Source organism: Lepidochelys kempii, chromosome 12 (genome assembly GCF_965140265.1).
Source record: "Lepidochelys kempii isolate rLepKem1 chromosome 12, rLepKem1.hap2, whole genome shotgun sequence".
NCBI classification, from domain to species: Eukaryota; Metazoa; Chordata; order Testudines; family Cheloniidae; genus Lepidochelys; species Lepidochelys kempii.
In genome coordinates, this window is record NC_133267.1 from 19,231,281 (window position 1) to 19,252,757 (window position 21,477).

The window sequence follows — 21,477 nt, forward strand, 5'->3', positions numbered from 1 at the left end:
GGACCAGCACAAGCCCCCCCGTGCACCCCTTAAATCCCTGTAACGATCTCAGCATTGGGCTTAAGTAATCCAAGTGAATATTTCATTATTGTTAACTGCCATTATAACCGGTCTGGTAAACGTCTGCTAGAAGGAACGGGAAACAGGCCCTAGAGGCCGCTGTGGTGGGTGCAAAGCACCGTACCGCGCTGCCAGCCCCGGCCCATACAGCGTGCGCGGCTGGCTGCAGCTTCAAGCAGCTCACCCCGCCTGCTGGCCCCCGCTCCAGCCCAGCCCACCTCGCCCCTTCCCCAAGCAGCCCCCTGGCCGCCTCGGCCATCCGACGCCTTCTGCCTTCCCGCGGATTGGAATCCTGCGGCACTTTTCATAGGTCAACGTTCCACAGGGTGATCTGCCCGCTGCCCATTGGCTCCCACAACGCCCGCGGCGCCTTGCGACCAATCAGAATCCTCCGTCGTGCTTACATGAGGGACGGGTTCGGTGCCGCGAAAGTTTGAAATTTCCGAGAGTAGGTCGGGCGGGCGGAGCCCAGCTGTCGGGCCGGGGAGCGCGGAGCAGCCGTTCGTCATGGCGCAGGGGGAGCCCGAGCCGCTGCTGGCGGTGCACGGGGAGGAGGAAGAGAAGGGGGGTGGGGAAGGGCCGCAGCTGGTCCCGGCGGCTGGCGGTGTCGGGCTGCAGGGGAACGTGCAGGGCCTGAAGCAAGGTACATTCCCCCTCCCCCGTTTATACTCCCCGGGAGCATATTTCCCCCTGGCTCCCCACACTCCCCCTCCTCTGTACTTCCCCCCGGAATGTGCACCCTGTGCTTTAATAATTCCTCGGTCCCCTCCCCCATACCTGCTCTTCCCCCCCCCCCCCCGGATCCGTGGAATTGTAGTTTCCTTGCATCCTGCCCCATGGCCCCTCCTAGTCTGCAATTTACTTTCTAGTCCTACGGTAGCAGCCTTCCACTGGCACCGGGCCCCTCGCTAACGTGCCCACTCCCCAGCAGCGCTGGGCCCCGAGTGTGTGAGGATGCACTGAATGCCCCCCTAGGCTCTGATTCCTTGAGACAGGGGTGAGGTTTCGCTCTTGCCTTTCTTTTCTGTCCCCACCCAGCTCTCCAGTTCGGTGACAAACGGTTGATGTCAGAGTGATAAATTGTAGGAAGATTGTTGACGTCTAAGGGACAGGATCAATGAGTGTATGCGGTGGTGGTGTAGCTTGTCGGGTCTAGGATATCAGAGGCAAGGTTGGTGAGGTATCTTTTACTGGACCAACTTCTGTTTGTGAGAGAGACAAGGTTTTGAGATTACACAAAAACAACGAGGAGTCCTGTAGCACTTTAAAGACTAACAGATTTATTTAGGCATAAGCTTTAGTGGGTAAAAAACCCACTTCTTCAGATGCAGATTACACAGAGCTCTTCCTCAGTATCAGTGGGTGTCTGCCTGAAACTATGCCCATCAAAACCTGGCGGGTGGTGGTAGGACCTTTGAGTTTTTGATCCTGGTGGGTAGGGAAAGGGGGGAATTTTCTTCTCCCACTTCCCCACCAAAGGCTGAAATGTTCCTTTCTGCTGTGTCCCTGGTATCTGTAGTTGCAGGTTGCTCATGGGCTGATTTAGCCAGGTATAGAAATGCTGCTCCTGGCTAGGAACGATGTGGTGTACAGTTGTGCAGTTTGGACCTGTCCTAGACTTTAAAGAGTAATTGTTTTACTGTTTATATGGCTCTGACATTAACGCATCATTGATGTGGGTGCAGTGCTGAGTGGGGGTAGCATTCTGGAAGGTCCTTAACAGGCTTGAGGCCACCAATGCAACTAGGAACCTTAAAGGGTATCTACACATGAAGTTGTTCCCCATTAAATCCACGTGTGTGGATAATCCACGTACAGAAGCTGTTTTTTTTTAAAGGTAAGTTTACAGAGGAAAGGGCAATGACATTTCTTCTGCTTTGTGATGTATAAAGGCCGGAAAGGTCTTTGTCAGTTTTTTGTGTTTTTTACATCAGAAGTTCAGATCTTCTCTACACTATAGAAATTTACTATGAATGTTTGGTCCCCATAGAACACTTGTAAAAGGTTTGTGTCCACACACAAGTGATCCAGCTGGGTTACATGTGTCTGCATCTAAAAGTTCTAATAGATTGGGGCCCCACTAAGCCAGGCACTGTACTAATACATGGGAAGCTGCAATACCTGCCCTCAAACTTACAGACAAAACAGGCCAGACAGAAAAAGAAGGGGAGGAGAAACACACACAGAGATGAAGTGATTGCCCAAGGTCACATCGCAGGTCAGCGGCCAAACTGGGGATGGAACCCTGGGCTCCTGACTCCCAGTCCAGTGCCTTATCCACTGTGCCTCATTGCTTATAGCAGAACGAGAACGTGTTCAGTCTGTGCTTGTGTGGATGGTACTAGCATGGTTCAGATAAGCCCAGTCCCACAGAGCACTGTAGCTTTTTCAAGTGTCAGAGAATCCGCTGTTTGTGGCAGGCTTGTGGGGACCTGTGGGCTCGCTGTCTAGAAGGCATTGCAGTTGAAATGGCTGAGCGGTGGAATTTGGACAAAACTGCACTGGCTCAGAAGTCCGCATCACTAGCATGGGCACACTGAACTATTTGTGCTTGAGTTGGTTGTTAGAAACTATTCTAGTCTCTAGTGTAGAAAGCCTGGGGTGACAGGTGAATTGGTGAAACTGACGTGCACTAGAGACTGAAAACTGAACTATTGAGGGGAATATATTTTTAGCTAGATTTGATTTTTTTGAATGTCTTGTTAAGGCTTATTCAGTGACTAATGAAGGCTTCAGGATGGGGTGGGCTCGACAGTCACATGTATTTAATTTAACATATCTGCCTTTCAGTTACAAAGTGGATTGCGCACCCTTTCAAGAGGTGGACCTTGCCCCAAGAGGTGGACTTTGCCCCAAGAGGTCATCCAGTCAAACCAGGCTTGCCAATCCTGATATTTCTAATGTAAAAAGTAGTTGGGGAAATCCATTCTATTAGCAAAAGCCTTTCAGACATTCTCTATACTACATTTAATGGAAAAAAAAGCATAATCTCAGTTATAAAAATCCTGTTTGGGCCTATATCCAACAGATAGGGAAACCCTGTTTTGGCAAGTGTGTGTATTCCTGAAAAATGGAAAAACTAATTTAGCTGTTTAACCACCACTCCAACGGTAAATTAACATATGGTCTAGAGAGGAGGCATGTGTGGATTTTGCACTTAGCCTGGGATAGGAATGAAAGAGTGAACAGTACTTGAGTTGAGGTTGTGACTTTTTTCCTTCAGAGTTGTTCCAAGAAGATGATGACTACAGCTGCAGTGACTATGGGAGTCGTGACAAATCAGGGACCATTTTAGGAAGGATTGTGCCAGACGGGAATGTGCTTTTCCCAGACACGTTCCAAACAAATCACCTTTTGTTTTATGAGCGATTTAAAGCCTATCAGGATTACATCTTGGGTGAGTGACATTTCTGCTTCCAAAATTCCCTCTTGTCATGATCTCTGTGGTGCTGCCTTTTCCTGGTGATTCAGTTTTAATCTGTATGTATTGGTCCTCCTTTTAAATTGCACCATCTTCCATCCATAGCATGGTAACTACAGAGGATCTAGACTAGTGGCACAGGTACAGGAGAGGTCAATTAATGATGGAGTTGAGACTCTATAAATATCTTTAACTTTTACATTAAAAATATCATGACATACTTTTAGCTGGAGGACTAGACCTTGTGGATTTTGACATCAGAAGAGACTGAAGTCTGAAGAATGGAAAGGGGGTGGGATTTTTGATAAGACTAGATAAAACAGTGCCCCCCCCCCGCTTATTTAACTCCAGTCACATAACTGAGATGAGAGACTTGGGTGGTCCGGTGGGCAGTTGCTCTTTTTGTGAAGTTTTTGGGGGGCCGAGAGTACGCTCTCCAGTCCTCTGGTCTGAGCTGTTTGGGGGTCGGGGCTGTCTTTCTGTTTGCTGTTTATTCAGCACCAAGCACCGCACGGTCCTGGTTTGTGATTAAGAATGCCAGGCACTACAACAATACAAATAATAAAAAGACTGAGCAGAACAAAGTTGAAGACAACTTCTGACATAATAAAGGAACCCTAAAACCCCATTATGTTCAGCTTCCCTTTAATTGCTCATGTGTGAACTTGATTCCTTTTGTCCTTTTATTGCATAAATACGTGTTGTAAGTGATTTTAATTTAATTTTAGCTGACTGCAAGGCCTCTGAGGTAAAAGAATTCACAGCTGAGTACTTAGAGAAGGTCCTTGAACCATCTGGATGGCAAGCAATCTGGCGCACTAATGTGTTTGAGGTGCTGGTCGAGGTAAATGTAATTCAGTTGCTAGACATTTGTCTCCAATTAACATCACTTTACTCCACTGTTAACAGGCAAATCACTTCTTTTTAATTAAAGCTGATCGAAAATAGCATATTTTTCACATCTAATTCTCAGTGTGGAGGATAGTACATTAGGCGAAAAGCTATTTAACTGCTTGCAGTGGCTTGAGTGGTGGTGTCTCTTGGACATGAAAATGCAGGAGCACAACTTGTGACATGTAGAAACTTATCATTGACAGTCACATGAAGTGCAGTTAATTGTTAGTCGTCATGATTGTAATGCATTTTGTGCAGATTGTAAGTTGTTTGGGGCCAGGACTGTCTTATTGTGTGTCCACTGTCTAGCACAATGGGGCCCTGATTGGGTCTGCTAGGCTGCTATACTACAAATAATAATTATCCACAGGACTGCCTCTCTTGCTCTATAGAGCTTCAGCTGTATGGGCTGCATTTTTATTTTACTGGCTGGGCCTTTGTGAAAACAATTTGCACTCTGGTTCTATGTCTCAGTTTTGCACCTAGTTCTATTGAACAAAAAACTGTTGAACCTATAAAAGCCTGAATTTAAATAGATTTCACCTCCTAGGCACTCTCTGCAGTTTCTAAGACAAGAAAAGATGGTGTCAACATGGAATTTTCCTTCTGTGTTCCCTTGGCCTTAGAAGTTGCTTATCTGTTTGAATGTTTCTTTTTATATTATACTAGTAAGGATGGTATTGACTTGAAATTTTTTTTCAAGTATTCTCTCATATAAACAAATCGTGGCATTGAGGTCTTTTGTAATGAGCTAGATCTGCTTCAATGATAGTATCAGTCCTTCAAGGATGTGACTTCAGGGCAGGGGTCGGCAACCTTCGGCACGCGACCCAATAGGGTAATCCGCTGGCGGGCCGTGAGACATTTTGTTTACGTTGACCATCTGCAGGCACGGCTGGCTGCAGCTCCCAGTGGCCACGGTTCACTGCTCCCGGCCAATAGGAGCTGCGGGAAGCGACAACCAGCACGTTCCTGCGGCCCGTGCCACTTCCCGCAGCTCCCATTGGCTGGGAGCAGCGAACCGCGGCTGCCGGGAGCTGTGGGGGGGGCCGTACCTGCGGATGGTCAATGTAAACAAAACATCTCGCGGCCCGCCAGCAAATTACCCTGCTGGGCTGTGTGCCAAAGGCTGCGGACCCCTGCTTTAGGGCCACGCAGACATTTGAACCACTGGAGGGATGCAGAGGTATGCAAAAGGGCTTGAGAGCACCAGCTGCTGTGTGCTGTCCATATGAGACTTTGTCATGATTTGTGTAGTTTAGGATTTGCTGATGTGGCACTTCACATTTTCTGGTCAGGAAATGGGTTTTTCTGGTGTTAGGGGCAGATGCCTAACAATGTGGTCCTCAGCTGGGTTTCTCCCAAGGTGCGTCAAGCAACTACCAGCCTTCCCAAATGACAATGTGGTCTTCTCTACACTGAGGTTAACTGGCAAAAATGTCCCACTGTTGCTAACCCCTTTGGAATACACTAGTGTTAAACAGTGTCTGGGTTACATGGAGGAGGGGGTTCGTGCAGAGAGGCAGGTAACTGAAGGACTGTAACTGGGTGACATGGAGCTGTAGTTTCTGCTCTAAGAATGGGGGCTCTTTTGGAGATCAGAGAAGGAAGCAAATCAAAAGATGTGGGACATCTAAGGGATGCTGCAGGGACAATGGGTGAAGTCCCAGAAGACTGGAGAAGGTCAAAATAGTACCTGTCTTCAAAAAAAGGGAAAAGGAGGACCTGGGGAATTGGAGACCAGTCACCCAACTTTGATGCCCAGAAAAATACTGAAACAAATTATTATACAATCAGTTTGTTCAAACTCAGGGGGATAAGAAATAGCCAACATGGTTTGGCGTGATTTGCTCTTGACAAATCCAATCTCATTTCCTTCTTTGATAGTGTCACTGGATAGGGTGGAAGGAGTAGATATGATGCATCTTGATTTTATTAAGGCCTTTGACACATTTCCACATGGCACTCGTACGCAAACTAGGGAAATTTGGTCTAGATGAAATTACTGCACAATGGTTAGAAAAACTGTACTCTAAGAATGTCTACACAGCAACTGGACACCTGCAGCTAGTCCATGCTAGCCGATTTGCGCTCACAGGGCTCAGACTATGGTGCTGTTTCACTGCTGTGTAGACTTCTGCTGTGAGATGGGAGGGTCCCAGAGTGCCTGAGCCCCGCAAGCCTGAGTTGCCTGGAATGGGTCAGCCGCAGGGGTCTACTTTCTGTGTAGACATATCCAAAGAGTTGTTATCATGGCTTGCTGTTAAACTAGGAGGACTTATCAAGGTTTGCAGGGATGTGTCTTGGGTCTGGTATTGTTCAATATTTTCAGTAATGACTTGAATGATGGAGTACAGATTACTCTTATAAAATTTGCAGATGAGACAATGTTGGGAGGGTTTGAAAGCATGTTGGAGTACAGGATTAGAATTCAGAATAATCTTGATACATTGGAGAATTGGTCTGAAATCAACCAGATGATTTTAATAAAGATAAGTGCAAAGTACTACACCAAAGAAGAAAAATCAAATGCACAACTACAAAGTGGGGAGAAAACTGGCTAGGCAGCAGTACTGCAGAAAAGTATCTGGAGGTTACAGTGGATCACAAGTTGAATGGGTCAACAGTAAGATGCTGTGGCAAAAAGGCAAGTGTCATTCTGTGGTATATTAATAAGTGTCATCTGTAAGACCTGATCTATGCTTAAAACTTACATCGACAGCTGTAGCGCTCAGGGCTGTGAAAAATCTGCACCCCCGAGTGCCATAGCTATACCGACCTAACCCCTGGTGTGGATGCAGTTAAGTTGATGGAAGAATGCTTCTGTCGACCTAGCTCTCCTTGCTCCGGAAGGTGGAGTTCCTACTATGACACAAACACTTCTTTCACTATAGTCTGTTTATACTACAAGGTGACAGTGGCAGAGCTATGATGCTGTAACTATGCTGCTATAACGCCTGCAGTGTTGAAATGACCTAAGACATCCTCTGTCCAGTTTTGGACACTACACTTTATTAAAGATGTGGACAAAACTGGAGAGTCCAGAGGAGAGGTTTGGAAAATGTGATCTGTGAGGAAAGAATGAAAGCACTGGACATGTTTAGTCTACAGAAGAGAGGGCTGAGCAGGGGGGCATAAGTCTGTAGAAAGTTGTTATAAAGAGGACAGTGATCATTTGTTCTGTGTCCACTGAGGATAGGACAGAAAGTAATCTGCTTGACTTGCAGAAGGGAGATTCAGGTTAGCTACTAGGAAAAACTTCCTAGCTATAAGAATAGTTAAGAACTGGAATGGGGAAATTGGAGGTTTTTAAGAACAGGTTAGAAAAACCTGTCAGACGTGGTCCTCATATTGTTTGTCCTGCTTCAGCACAGGGGCATGGACTTGGTGACCTCTCGAGGCCCCTTCCAGCCCAACCTGTCTGTGATTCTATGATGGAGGTGTAGGGGACTGTGAGCACAGAGAGGAATGGAAGCTGGGACAGAGGGAGGCAAGCCTAGAGCAGGATGTAGAAATTCAGCCTTGTTATCTGAATGTAAAACCTACACCAGTTTTCTATGTATTAAGGTTTTCATTAATAAAATCCTCCCTCTCTATTCCCCCTGTCTCGGCCAGGTATAATTCCTCATTGTGTGCACTTCTGCTGCTTATGGTCATGCTAAAGTCTGCAGGACTCATAACGCCTGTCAGCGCCACGTTGCCTTTGTGTGAACCTTCTACATGAATCTGATTTTCAACTTTTAACTCTCATTTAAAAAAGGGAAATGCTATTCCCATCCCATACTTGCAACGCCTGCAAGGAAACTGCAATCTTAAAATAAGTAGAAGCATGTAAACATGTTGGTGTTTGTCTTTCTAGAGAAGCAGAAGTTGTTTGTATTTTCCAGCAACATAGGCCTGCATTTGATCAGCTTTGCCCTCCCTAAATTAGAGGGAAAGGATTGACATGCTTTAGGATTCCCCATGCCACATTTGGTCCTCGTTGAAACACTTTCCAGCCAAAGGGCATGGCAGCCTACTGGGCTAAATATGGGATTAGTGCACAGGAATTCTTGCTATTCCTGGCTCTGCCACTGTGGGCTGCTGCAAGGCACTTGGGTCCTGATTTTTTTTCAGAGCCCCTCAGCTCCAAGTGAAGTCAATGGGAGCTGCCAGATACTTGGCATATCCAAAAATCGGGTCCTTAACCCTTGCCCTTGTAAAAAGAAGATAGTAACTTCCTGTCCTCCAAGGGACATTGAGGCTCAGTGTTTGTACAGTCCTTTGAAGATGGAAAGCGATGTATGTATATATATGTATTTGCTGAGCAATGAAGCTTGTTTTGGGGTTATAATTTCAAATATACATGCGCAGACATTTCTGGAATAAAATGCCATATGTAGTATTTAAAAAAACTTCATGCTTTAATAAAGTTGCTGATTGGCTTCTATAATAAGAGTGAGTGTGTGTGTGTTTTGGCTTTTCTGGTTGTATGTTCTGTTCTGTCTAAAGCCACCCTAACAGCTGTGTTATTCATATCAGGTTGTGGATGTGGAGTACTCCGCTCTGAAAGCAGTGGTTCGGCTCAGTGAGCCTTTCTTGTGTGACTCCCATGTTAGCACCTTTACCTTGGAGTGCATGCAAGAGCTCTTGGAGCTGAAGAAGCATCAGTTACCAGTGCAGGAGCTGTGGGTTGTGTTTGATGAATCAGGAGAGTTTGACCAGACAGCCCTGGCCATAGAGCATGTCAGGTAGGAAAATGTTCATAAATGGCTAATTGTCTCCTGAACTATTATTTCTTTAATTTTAAAAGAGTCAGATAGTTTAGGCATCACATCTGAGCTACAATAAATAATGTGCATGGGTTTCATACATGCACCTACAGTAAAAGATGTTGTTAGTGTCCATTCAGAAAGAGCTTTTGGTATACTCCCATCTTTGTGAATTCTTGAGACCATTCCTGGGGCTATGTTGACCCGGGTTTTAAAAGTAAACCTGATGGAACAAAGCATCCTGTTAAGATCAGCATTCTTGGTTTTAATTACCTTTATATATTGATCGTTACAGCGTGTAATAAGAGAGTCAGCGGGAGTTCAGTGTAGCCTTCTAGTTATTTCTATTCCTACTGAGGCTAGCCCAAGAACTAACCTGAAGGACCAGAAGAAAAACACCAGTGTTGCTATGTCACAAGGAATCAAACGTGCATGCTGGGTTTCATTGTAGCTCGTTACCAAATAATTTTCTACTAAGTTTAAAAGATGTAACTGGCTCTGTTCCTTGCTTTTACTAGACCTTCTCACCTCCTCCCTTCACTGCACTTTTTCTGCCTTTCCCCTATAATTCACTGTGGTGTATCTTTCCCTGCAATGTTTTCAGTTTTTCTTTTCTCTCCCGGATTTCTCTCTCTCCCTACCGTGTGCACACTACATCTCCCTTATTTGCTGTTTCTCCAATGCGTCCCTGATCTACATTCCCTACTTATTTTCTAGCTCTTCCTTTAAGATCTTTTTTCCTTTCTTTTTTCTTTCGCCCCCCAATACGCGCGCACACACACTTCATAGGGTTTAGAGAAATTGATTAGTAACAGCCACAAGGACTGAACTTGAAGACTAAAACGAAGGTGAGGGGCCCCACTCTCCAGGACAGTGTCCCAGTGAGAAGGCAAGACCCTGGATGCTGCTCCTGGATCCTGCTTTTGTAATGGCTAATAGATGTTTGATCAACTCAAAGCCCAGAAGGAGCATTTGAAGGGTGAGGATGCTAAACTTAATGTGGAAGGTGAGAGGAGGCAGTGGAAGAATTTGAATTGGAGTGACACATAGCAAAATTTTCAAAAATGCCTAAGTCAATAGCAATATAAATCCCATTTTCAAAAAGGTGCTTAGCATAACTTTAGTCAAAATGAATGGGACTTATGCTCTTAAGTCATTCTGGGCATTTTTGAAAACTTTACCCATAGGGTTTACAGCAGACAAGGAATATCAAGAAATTCTGTGTACTGAATAGCTTGGAGGAGGGTGATATGGGAATTAGAGAGGTGTAATATTTTGAGATGTCTTCCTCAATTTATTGCATTTTTATTTTCAGTCCTAACTTTTGTTAAAGTGACTGGGCTCATCGATGGACAGCGCACTCTTAACTACTTGCTTTATTTCAAAAGGTTTTTCTACCAGCACATCTGGAGGAGTTGGGATGAAGAGGATGAGGATGACTTCGATTATTTTGTCAGATGTGTTGAACCTCGACTGAGACTGTAAGTGACTTTCTCTAACATTTAGTTTAAAGAAGGCTGAAAGGGAAAGCTTTGGAGTAGTGACTGACAAAACAAAATTCATGCAAAACTCTTTGCAAAGCAAGGCTGTTGCAGCTTCAGATTACTATCAGTTGCTAGAAATCTTTTATTTGGAAAGAGATCTAGGGGAAACCTACAACTTCATTGCCGGTTATTTTCTTCTTAGCCTTTTTTTTTTTGGCACAACCCTCTTCCTTCCATTAGATGGCGTTCCAAAACCAGGTGTAGCCTCTTTCAAACATAAGACTAGTCTGACTTCAAGTCTGAAGTGTAATCCTAATTAAGATGTGTGTGATGCTCAGAGACCTCTCGGTGTGGAATAAGAACCCAAATGGAACAGAATATAGAGGAAAACTTATAAGAAAAACCTAGTGATGCTGAAGGAGGCATGTGTATTCTTTCCCCAGTAGGATTACGTTGTATTAAGTTTTTCTGAATGTGGTTTTTTAATACCATCCAGCCATATGGAACTTCAACAGCACACAAGGGCACGTTCTGGAAATATACTAGAAACTCATTTTTAAATACCTGAAATGAATCACTGGAAAGTAGCTTTACCAATTCTCTAGGGCTTTTTCCTCATATTTGACGATATGTCAGTCCATTATTTTCATGCCTGTTTTCCTCAATCCATTCTTTTCTGCATATAATTATTTAGAATAGGAATTCAGGAATGCATATTGCATGCCAATCTGGTTTTGTTATGAAGATGACTCTGAAGTGGTGAGTCTTTGAAATGGAGTTCATTATGACAGTTCAGTTTCATGTTATACCTGGGCCATGTTGAGCTCATACAAAACTGGGAGGAAATGTTTTGAGGTCTGGAAATGTTACATGGAAGTACTTCTTATGTGTTTCTGCTTCTATATTGCCAGCAGATGGGGAGGCAGAAGGAAGGAGTTGCTTTTTTTCCTTGGAGGAAAAATACTTTGCATCTAATGAAACAGGAATCTAATCCCATTCAATCAGACTTTTTTTAAAGGTAGCTAATGGGCTGAAATGGGAGTAGAAGCATTTTTAGAGAGGAACCAAAAGGGAACCGTAATGCTTCAGCTTTGTATTGCAATGAAGAGTAAATATTTTCCTTTCTCATTCCCAACACTATGCTTGAAGCAAGCCTGTACTCTAAGCCACATTGAAGTTAATATGCTCTTCTGCTCTGATATAAGCACTGGTGTGTCAACTGATAAATAGCGGTAACATAGCCTTCTATCCATGCAGACAATCAATGTTTTACATTCTTATTCAGAAGGTCTCCTGTGAGTTTAAATTAAAGCAGACAGTCCTCGCACTGCAAACTTTATCAATGATTTTATTTACTTTATAAATATAAGTTCTGGTCTTGTGAAACAGCTAAATAATTCTATGTAAAGTATTTTATTGAAGGTTGGTAAACGTTTAGTTTTACAGCAAAACCTCAGTTACAAACACCTCAGGATTTGAGGTTGTTCGTAACTCTGAAATGTTCATAACAGTGTTAAGTTCTTTCAAAAGTTTACAGCTGAACATTGACTTAATACAGCTTTGAAACTTTACTATGCAGAAGAAAAATGCTGCTTTTAACCATCTTAATTTAAATGAAACAAGCACAGAAACAGTTTCCTTACCTCGTCAAATCTTTTTTAACTTTCCCTTTATTTTTTTAGTAGTTTACGTTTAACACAGTATTGTACTGTATTTTCCTTTTTTTGGTCTCTGCTGCCTGATTGCATACTTCTGGGTCCCAATGAGGTGTGTGGTTGATTGGTCAGTTCGTAAATTTGGTGTTTGTAGGTTCTACTGTAGGTTCTCCAGAGTGCTCAGTCTTAAAATTGAGCGTTCACATTTTAGGGTTAACTTATGTACAGTTTCCATTGTTTTCTTCAAGTATTGTACCTCTCTATTACATTAAAAAATCAGCTACCTTTAGTTCCTCACCTACTCTGAAGTATATTCATGCGTTGTCGCCAGGCATGCTGCATCTTATAACACTATCACCGCACAGTTGTTTTAGCTAGGAGGTTTTTGTACCACTTCACTGTCTGTCTGTTACAGTCACGTGGATATTTGTTCTGCCTCCAGCTTTTTGTTCTTTATGGCACGTTTTTGAGTGCCCTCTAGTGAACATCTGAGTGATTGAAACTTGGCAATTGTCTTGGCCCTTAGTTTCCTTGGATGTTTTCTTCTTTCCAGTAAGACCCCTCAGTGACTGCGCATGGAGTTATTACACGGGGTTGACTTGCTTCCCCTCCAATTGTACTGAAGACGACGAAGGATTCTTCTTTTTGCTTTCAAGTATCTTTTCATTGTTTGATCTTTTTCTGGAGTGATCACTGTAGCACCACTGCTTTGGAATTTTCAGCAAGCCATATTCTATCTGGAAGATGTGACTCTGTCTGACTTCAGCAGAGCCACTTCGCAGGAGTATTTCCGTCTCTTGTGTGAGAGACCCCTTGATGGTACATTTGATCTTATAGTACATCTGCTCTTTCACTGCTATCATCCAGTTCTAATTGTTCTCTCTCGCTTTCTCTGAGTTGTGTTTTTTTTCTCTTGCTCAACAAACTTCTGCTTTTGCTATTTCAAAGCCCATATTTGAAAGGGCACCATCTAGTCAGTGTTTAAGTAGTGACTTAAAAATAGTTCTTGGTAATGTACGTGCCTCTGAAGCCTCCTGGTAATTCTTGTGGTTTTTAAAAGTATATCTTTTTGTATTTTTAAAAAAAATATTTCTCTCCCTTTTTCTGCGTGTACTCTTTCAACTCTAATAATCGTGGGTGTGCATTGTAACAACGGGGGTTGACATATTTAGACAAATGTGTGGTTTTTTTTGTCAGCCATGCCCCTTTGAAGTGGGGTGTCATAGATGCAGGGAGCTCAGCCCTTCTGACTCAAAGCCCACTTAAGTCAGTGGAAAGATTCCCATGGATTAAAATGGACTTTGGATCAGGTTCTCTCTGCTTCAGGAAAGTGAGGAACACTAACTCTTCTACACTTTGAATTGTAGGCATTATGACATACTTGAGGATCGTGTCCCTTCTGGACTCATTGCTGATTATCGCAATCTGCTGTCTCAATGTGAGGTGCTCTACAGGAAGTTCTTAAACCTGAGGAGTGGCATATCAAGCAGTGACTCTGACTCCGAGGCAGAAAATGTCTCCATGGTGGAAGGCTTAAAGCTGTATGATGAGATAGAGCATCTGAAGCAAAAGCTAAAGCTCATTGAGAATCCTCTCTTGAGGTACTACTGTGTGTGTGTGTGTGAGAGGGAGAGCATTTCCTAGCTGGTTTCTTCTTTCTATTAGGACAGATCTGATGGTTTATTGCTCATGTTTCAGATATGTATTTGGTTACCAGAAGCACGCTGGTCTCCAAGCCAAAGGCTCCCGTCCAACGGGTACGAAGATCACTCATGTTGTATCTTCTACTATGATGGCAAGTCTGTTGCAGTCTCTGCTCAGGGAGAAGCTTTGTTCTGAGACCTGTGATGAAGAACTAGAAATACAGGTAAAATAGTAGCTGTTTTCATTCTCTGTCCTCCATTTTCTATCTTCCCCAATAGATTAATTTCTTCTTTCACAATATTCACTTCTGTACATACAGAGCCTACCATGAGGGAACCTTAATCCCAACTGTAATATAAATAGCGAGTAATAAGAATGGAAGAAACAGTGAATTTATCTAACTTGTATCTGGTAAATACTCCTTTACAAGCACTTTCCTCTGTGTGAGAAATAGGGGAAACTACCCTGCATTCCTGTAACAATTTCATAATGAAGTATTCTGAGTAAGGCATGATATTTACTTTGAGTTTTAACGTACCTGAGTGCACGCTTTTTAAAGGTATTTCTTTTAAATTTTGAGCAGGTCTGATTCTACTGATAAATAGTCAGTGAGAGGGCAGGAGTTGAGTGTGCAGGGCGAGCAGTTGGAAGAGGATCTTAATACTTGTAAATTGAGCATGCTTAATCTGGAAGTCACTGAGGCAATAAATGTGGAACTCCATTATGCCATTTTCAGTCACAGTTCAGAGTAGAATCCTGTTGTCATGCTTGTGATAGGTGCCAGCCTGCCCACTTAGGAGACTGACTAACCCAAAATGTCTGCCAGGCAGATCCCACACTGCAACAGCAGTGTCCATTAATTCTTTTTTTGGAGAGATCAGCTCCAAGAGTGAGAAGATTGTTCAGTGTCTAGACTAGCTCCCACCTAGTCCCCTTGGCTGTTACTGCCTCTGCCTCATATTTCCTTTGTGACCTAGGGCAGTGGCTCTCAGCCTTTCCAGACAACACTACCCCTTTCAAGAGTCTGATTTGTCTTGTGTACCCCCAAGTTTCACTTCACTTAAAAACTGCTTACTTTTGTAATTTTATCTGATTTTGTAAGCATAGTAGCACACTATCACTGAAAAATTGCTTACTTCCTCATTTTTACCATATAATTCTAAAATAAATGAATTGAAATATAACTAGTGTGTGTGTGTGTGTGTATGTATGTACGTATATGTGTGTATATATAGCAGTATCAACAAGTCATTGTATGAAATTTTAGTTTGTACTGACTTTGCTAGGGCTTTTTATGTAGCCTGTTGTAAAAGTAGGCAAATATCTAGATGAATTGATGTACCTCCTGGAAGACCTCTGAGTATCCCTAGGTGTACACCTCCCTCTGCTTGAGAAACCACTGACCTAGGGTAAATCACTTAGGGCAGAACTTCCAACACTGCATTTACAGGCAAATTGCGGTTTGCATTTAGGCTCTTTAAAACATGGCACTAATCTTTACCTGCTTCAGTTTCCCATTTGTACATGGAATTATGCTTCTTTCAGGCATGTCTTAAGGCTGATTCGCTGTTCTTAAAAGTACATGGAGATCCTTGCATGCAAAGCACGATATGAACACAAAGTATTAATTGTATTCTATAGATGCCACTAAAATGGGTTTCCTTTAAGCAGAAACGGTAGCATTTTGACTAAGTAGCAACATTCAAATTAAAAGGGAATTCTGCTGGCATAAACTCAAGCCATTCTCTTACATTTTCTGAAGCTGATTGTTTATCTCTCCTTTACAGTTCCACAGTGATCCACTGACAGCTGTCAGTGCCTGCTATGAAGGAGACACTGTCATCATCTGTCCTGGCCGTTACGTTGTAGATGGCATGTTCTGCATTGCTGACTCAATTGAACTAGAAGGTACATAAGAGCAGTTAGATGGGGTCAGACCAGTGGTCCATCTCGCCCAATACCCAATCTTCTGACAATGGTCCGTGCCTGGTGCTTCAAAGGGAATGAACAGAGTAGGACAACTTTGAGTGAGTCCAGTCCTAGCTTCTGGCAGTTGGAGGTTTAGGGTAGAACACTTGTGCAGAACTAGTTCTTTAATCCCACTCCTGTTCCGCACCACAATACCCACTCCCACCCATTCCCACATTGTTTCTTGCACAATACCACCTCCCACCCACAAACACTTGGGTCCTGCAGGGGAGACAGATTCCCCCCAGACTATTTAAAAAAAAAAAAAAATAGGGCTGGTTAATAAAGCATACCTTAAACCACGTAAAAAAATACATTCTCCTGTTATAATAGACATTAAATCTCGCTATCCCTCGCTTAAATTGAAGTATTTAAACTTTTATTTAAAAAAAGTGTTTTCCTACAAAGTACAGCAGTCTGTTTTTTTTGCCCATCCAATTCCACCCGCAACATAGTGCATTTTACCTGGTCCCGCTATTATGGCAGTGGGTCCTGCAAGACCCCAGTCCCGCTGCAGGGCTCTAGTTTAGGGACACCTGGATCATGGCAATGCATCCCTGAACATCTTGGCTAATAGCAATTGGTGGATGTCCTCCATAAACATATCTAATTCAGTAACACTTTTGGCCTTCTCAACAACCCATAGCAACGAGTTCCACATGTTGATCACGCATTGTGCGAAGTAGTATTTTCTTTCAGGGGGGATTGATTTAAATCAGCGATTTAAATCAAAGTGGAAAGCCTCGATTTAAATAATTGATTTTAATCAACTTTTCCATTTGTACTTCAGTTACTTTCTAAAGACAGGTGTATTCTTATTGGTTAATATAAACATTGATTTACAGCTAATTAGAGCCTTTACACTAGATTTGGTACATCTTTGCTACCTAGGGTGGTACACTATAACTATTTACATTGATTTGAACAATGGTATAGCTTAATATTTTCAGATTCTTAGTAATTGTACATTTTTACTAGGTTGAATGGTGAATGATATTGCTTATTTATTAGATAATTAACTTTTTGTTCATGATTTGTGTCAACTGCAATAGGATGGTAACTGGAATTAAACTAAACACACAAAATAGCATATAACATTTATTTTTTATTAAGCAAAACAAGCCCTTAATGTAGTACATGATGTATTGTCATATTTATAAAGCTTGACCTCAGAAGTTAGATGTTTGCCCTCTATTCTCTCTGTATTTAGAAAAGCAGCCTTTAACTCAGTTTTTTATTAGAGGCTCATATATTCATCTCATTTATTTTTTATTTAAATGTTTCAAGAAATTATAATTTTTATTAACGTATTGTGTAGTAAATTCAAATTTCCTTTTAAACGGCTATTTTTTTAAAGAAAAAACTTATAATGTAAATAAAATCAAATTTAAATAAAAAAAATCTGATATTTTAGATTTAAAAAGAAAGTATTGATTTATATCCACCTGCTTTTGTTTGTTTTAAACCTGCTGCCTGTTAACTTCATAGGGTGACACTAGTTCTTGTGTTATGTGAAGGGGTAAATAACCATTCCCTATTCGCTTTCTCTATATCATTCATGATTTTATAGACTTCTAAGTCCCCTCCCTCCCCCCTTTGTTGTGTCTCATCTGAGCTGAAGAATCCTTATTTTTTAATCTCTTCTCATATGAAAGCTGTTCCATACCTTTAATCATTTTTGTTGCTCTTCTCTGCATCTTTTCCAATTCTAATATATATTTGAGATTGGGGTGACCAGAATTGCACACAGTATTCAAGGTGTGGGCATACCACAGATGTTTATGATATTTTCTGTTTTATCTCTTCCTTTCCTAATAGTTCCTAATGTTCTGTTAGCTTTGTTGACTGCTGCCACATATTGAGCAAATGGTTTCAAAGAACTTTCTGCAGTGTCTCCAAGATCTTTTCTTGAATGGTAACAGCTAATTCAGACACTATCATTTTGTGTGTAGAGCTGTGATTATTTTTTCCAATGTGCATTAATTTGCACTTATCAAAATTGAATTTCAACTGCCATTTTGTTGCCCTGTCACCCAGTTTAGTGAGATCCCTTTGTAACTCTTTGCTGTCTGCTTGGGACTTAACTGTCTTGAGTAACTTGGCATCCTCTGCAAAATTTTGTTACCTTGCTATTTTTGTCACCTTGAGGGACCCTGCTATTTACCTCTCTCTCCATTGTGAAAACTGATAATTTATTCCTATCCTTTGTTCCCTATCTTGTAACCAGTTACTGATCCATGAGAAGACCTTCCCTCTTATCCCATGACTCCTTACTTTGCTCAGGAGCCTTTGGTGAGGGACCTTGTCAAAGGCTTTCTGAAAGTCCAAGTACACTAGATCACCCTTGTTCACATGCTTCTTGACACCTTCAAAAAATTCTAGTAGATTGGCAAGGCATGATTTCCCATGTTGACTCTTCCCCAACATCTATCGTGTTTTTTGTCTGTTCTGTTAACTATAGTTTCAGACAATTTGCCTGGTACTGAAGTTAGGCTCGCTGTCCTGTAATCGCCAGGATTGCTTCTGCAGCCTTTTTTAAAAATTGGAATTACATCAGCTACCGTTCTCGTACAGAGGCTGATTTAAGCGATGGGTTACATACCACAGTTAGTTGTTCTGCAGTTTCATATTTGAGTTCCTTCAGAACTCTTAGGTGAACACCATCTGGTCCTGGTGACTTCATGCTGTTGAATCCATCAATTTGTTCCAAACCCTCCTCTACACCTCAGTCTGGGATGGTTCCTCAGATTTGTCACATAAAAAGAATAGCTTGCATGTGGGGATCTCCCCCACATCTGTTGTGCAGTGAAGACTGATGCAAATAATTCATTTAGTTTCTCTGCAACGGCCTTGTCTTCCATGAATGCTTTTTTAGTACCTTGATTGTTCAGTGGCTCCACTGTTTGGTAGACTTATTGCTTCAGATGTACTTAATTTTTTTTGCTGTTGTTTTTATCTTTAGTTGCTGTTCAGATGCTTTATTGGCCTACCATAAACATTTACAGTTGCCAGAGTTTATGCTCCTTTCTATTTTTCTTGCTAGGATTTGACTTCCAATTTTTAAAGAATGCCTTTTTGCTTCTAACTACCTCTTTTACTCTGCTGTTTAGCCATTATGGCATTTATTGCATTCTATTACTTTTTTTTCCCCTTAAATTTGAGGTATACATTTAGTTTGGGCCTCTCTAAACTAGACTATTTAAAATAGACTCTGCATTTTGCAGGCATTTCACCTTTGTGATTTTTCCTTTTAATTTCTGTTTAACTAGCTTCTTTTTTGTGCAGTTCCCCTTTTCAAAGTTAAATGCTAAGGCGGTAGGTTTCTTCAGTATTCCACCCTCCCCCACCCCAGCCCAAGGTGTTAAATTAAACTCTATTTTAGTTGCTGTTGCCAAGTAGTTCAGCTATATTCACCTCTTGGATCAGATCCTGTGCTCCACTTAGGACTAGATCAAGAATTGTCCTTCCCTTGTGGGTATCAGTACAAGCTGCTCCAAGAAGCAATCATTTATGGTGTCTATCTTTGCATCCCTTCCTGAGGTGATATGTATCCAGTCAATATGAGGATAGCTGAAGTCCCCATTATTGTGTTTTCTGCCTTTGTAGCCTCTCTAATCTCGCTGAGTATTTCACAATCACAGTAATCATCCTCGTCAGGGGGTTGATAATATATTTCCACTTCTGTGCTGCTATTGTGCAAGCATGGAATTTCTATCCATAGAGATTCTCTGGTACAATTTGATTCAGTTAAGATTTAAGATAAGGTAGAAGGTTCTTGTAAGCGTGGAAGAGCCTGAAACTAATGTTAACTGGTCCATTTTCTTAAAGTAAACTGAAGTGTGCAAAGGGACTTAACTTCAGGAGGGATCTGTTGCCTGGGAGTTTAACTTTTCTTTTTTCTTAAGTGCCTTGACATTCCTTCAGAGGCCCTGCTGCTAGAGCCAGGAGTCGGTTTCAAACATACTGAGTGGTATGTATGCTGTCTCTGCCCATGGAGGATGTGTGTGCTACAGCAGCAAATGGGCCACGACAGGACTTCGGAAGAATACATTTATCCCCAATTTAGTGTGTTCTCATGCTATTTATTTGGATGAAATCATTCAGTAACTGACAATGTTTAGCTAGCGGACAGACTCTGGCAGGAGTATATAAGGAAGGATTGACTTAATTTAATGAGCACAAAGGTCACTTGAGGTAATGTCTGTATTTAAGCTGCAGAGCATTGGCTCTCAAATATAAAGAGTATACAGTAGACCTATGCCTTTGGTTTTTTGTTTTCTGTACAGTAGAACCTCACTTAATTACACTGACCAGGAAGACTCACTGAGCATTAGTTGAATTTTGTGAATCATCAAGGAAGCTAGTTTTCCTTCTTCATTGCCAGGAGGAAGCACTGCAAAATGTACTTGGTTCATGTGATTTAACATAGTATGATCCTATATATTCTGCATTTTATATTTATAGCTTTTGTCAATAAGTGGAAATTCGGTCTAGTGGACTAGGCTGGTGGCTACGAAGACCTGAATTCTATTCTTGTCTCTGCCAGTTGTGTGCCCTTTGGCAAACCATTTCACTTCTGTGCTTCATTTTCCCCGTCTATAAAATAGGGGTTATTAGTCTACTTGAGAAGGGTATTCTTCTGAAGATTGTTTGTACAGCACAGGTTGTGTGTAACCTTACTGAAGTAAGGGACAAGTCAAGGCCTAATAGCTTGTTGCTTTCAAATATTTGTTGGGAAGTGTAGTGCACAAATTAGCAGTGTGAATGGTGATGCTATACCATATAGAGAAGGAGGTCACTGGCTATAGGTTCAGATCTCTGTGTTTATTTTGCAGAACCAAATAGGCAATGTATACACGTTTATGGTATCTTGTCAACAAATCTTTCTGTGCTTTTGAGAATGGCTTTAAAATTAAATGCTCCTGCCTTGTCTAGGATATACTGCATCCTTGTATCTCTCCTAGTAATGCCTGAGCTATAGGTATTTACACCTGTTAACAGTTTACCAAATAACTGTAGGAATACAGTTTTATAGAATAACCTATGCATCATTGTGGGCTGCTCAGAACCTGCTTAAGCTGCATTGTTTATCTTGTCAAACCTTGTTAATAGAAAAAAATCTGGGAGTTTAATTTCCTGCTGTTCCCTACTATATTTTCTTGCCTTTTTGTTTTATGACTATAATTTTCTTTCTCTCTTGTATATGTTTGATTTATATCGATATACGTGCCCATATGCAATACATCTGCAGGATTAAGGGCTTCCATAAATTGCTTGATTTATCAGTGAGGATAGTATTCTGAAATTCTGGTGGGTGGTATTTATGACAGATGTTGTTGTCCTGTCTTTGAGAAAATGGTCATACAAGGGGTGAAGCAGCCGGACTATTAGAGTCATAGACTAGAAATAGCCATTCTGCTTTATGGAACAAAGCATATAAGTAAGTTTATTTTAATAGGGACTACTCCCTTAATGAGCAAGTGTCAGGATGACTAATCTCTGTATATGGGCTTGTATTGGGGGAAAGTTTAGCAGAAGGTGTTGCTGAAAATATCCTAAACAGGAGCATCAAGTAAAATCTCACTGGCTCTAATCTGTGC

General features: G+C 41.8%; 1 protein-coding gene across 1 annotated transcript in view; it reads left to right on the forward strand.

The window, feature by feature from the left end:
* Positions 1 to 567: 567 nt before the first annotated feature.
* SHCBP1 (SHC binding and spindle associated 1) overlaps positions 568 to 21,477 on the forward strand; it is a 33,543-nt gene continuing 12,633 nt past the window's right edge. The window contains exons 1-8 of the mRNA XM_073307761.1: positions 568 to 703; positions 3,284 to 3,457; positions 4,210 to 4,325; positions 8,897 to 9,105; positions 10,515 to 10,607; positions 13,633 to 13,866; positions 13,964 to 14,132; positions 15,697 to 15,817. Of these exons, the coding sequence (XP_073163862.1) occupies positions 568 to 703; positions 3,284 to 3,457; positions 4,210 to 4,325; positions 8,897 to 9,105; positions 10,515 to 10,607; positions 13,633 to 13,866; positions 13,964 to 14,132; positions 15,697 to 15,817 (1,252 nt within the window). The remainder of the gene's footprint in view (positions 704 to 3,283; positions 3,458 to 4,209; positions 4,326 to 8,896; positions 9,106 to 10,514; positions 10,608 to 13,632; positions 13,867 to 13,963; positions 14,133 to 15,696; positions 15,818 to 21,477) is intronic.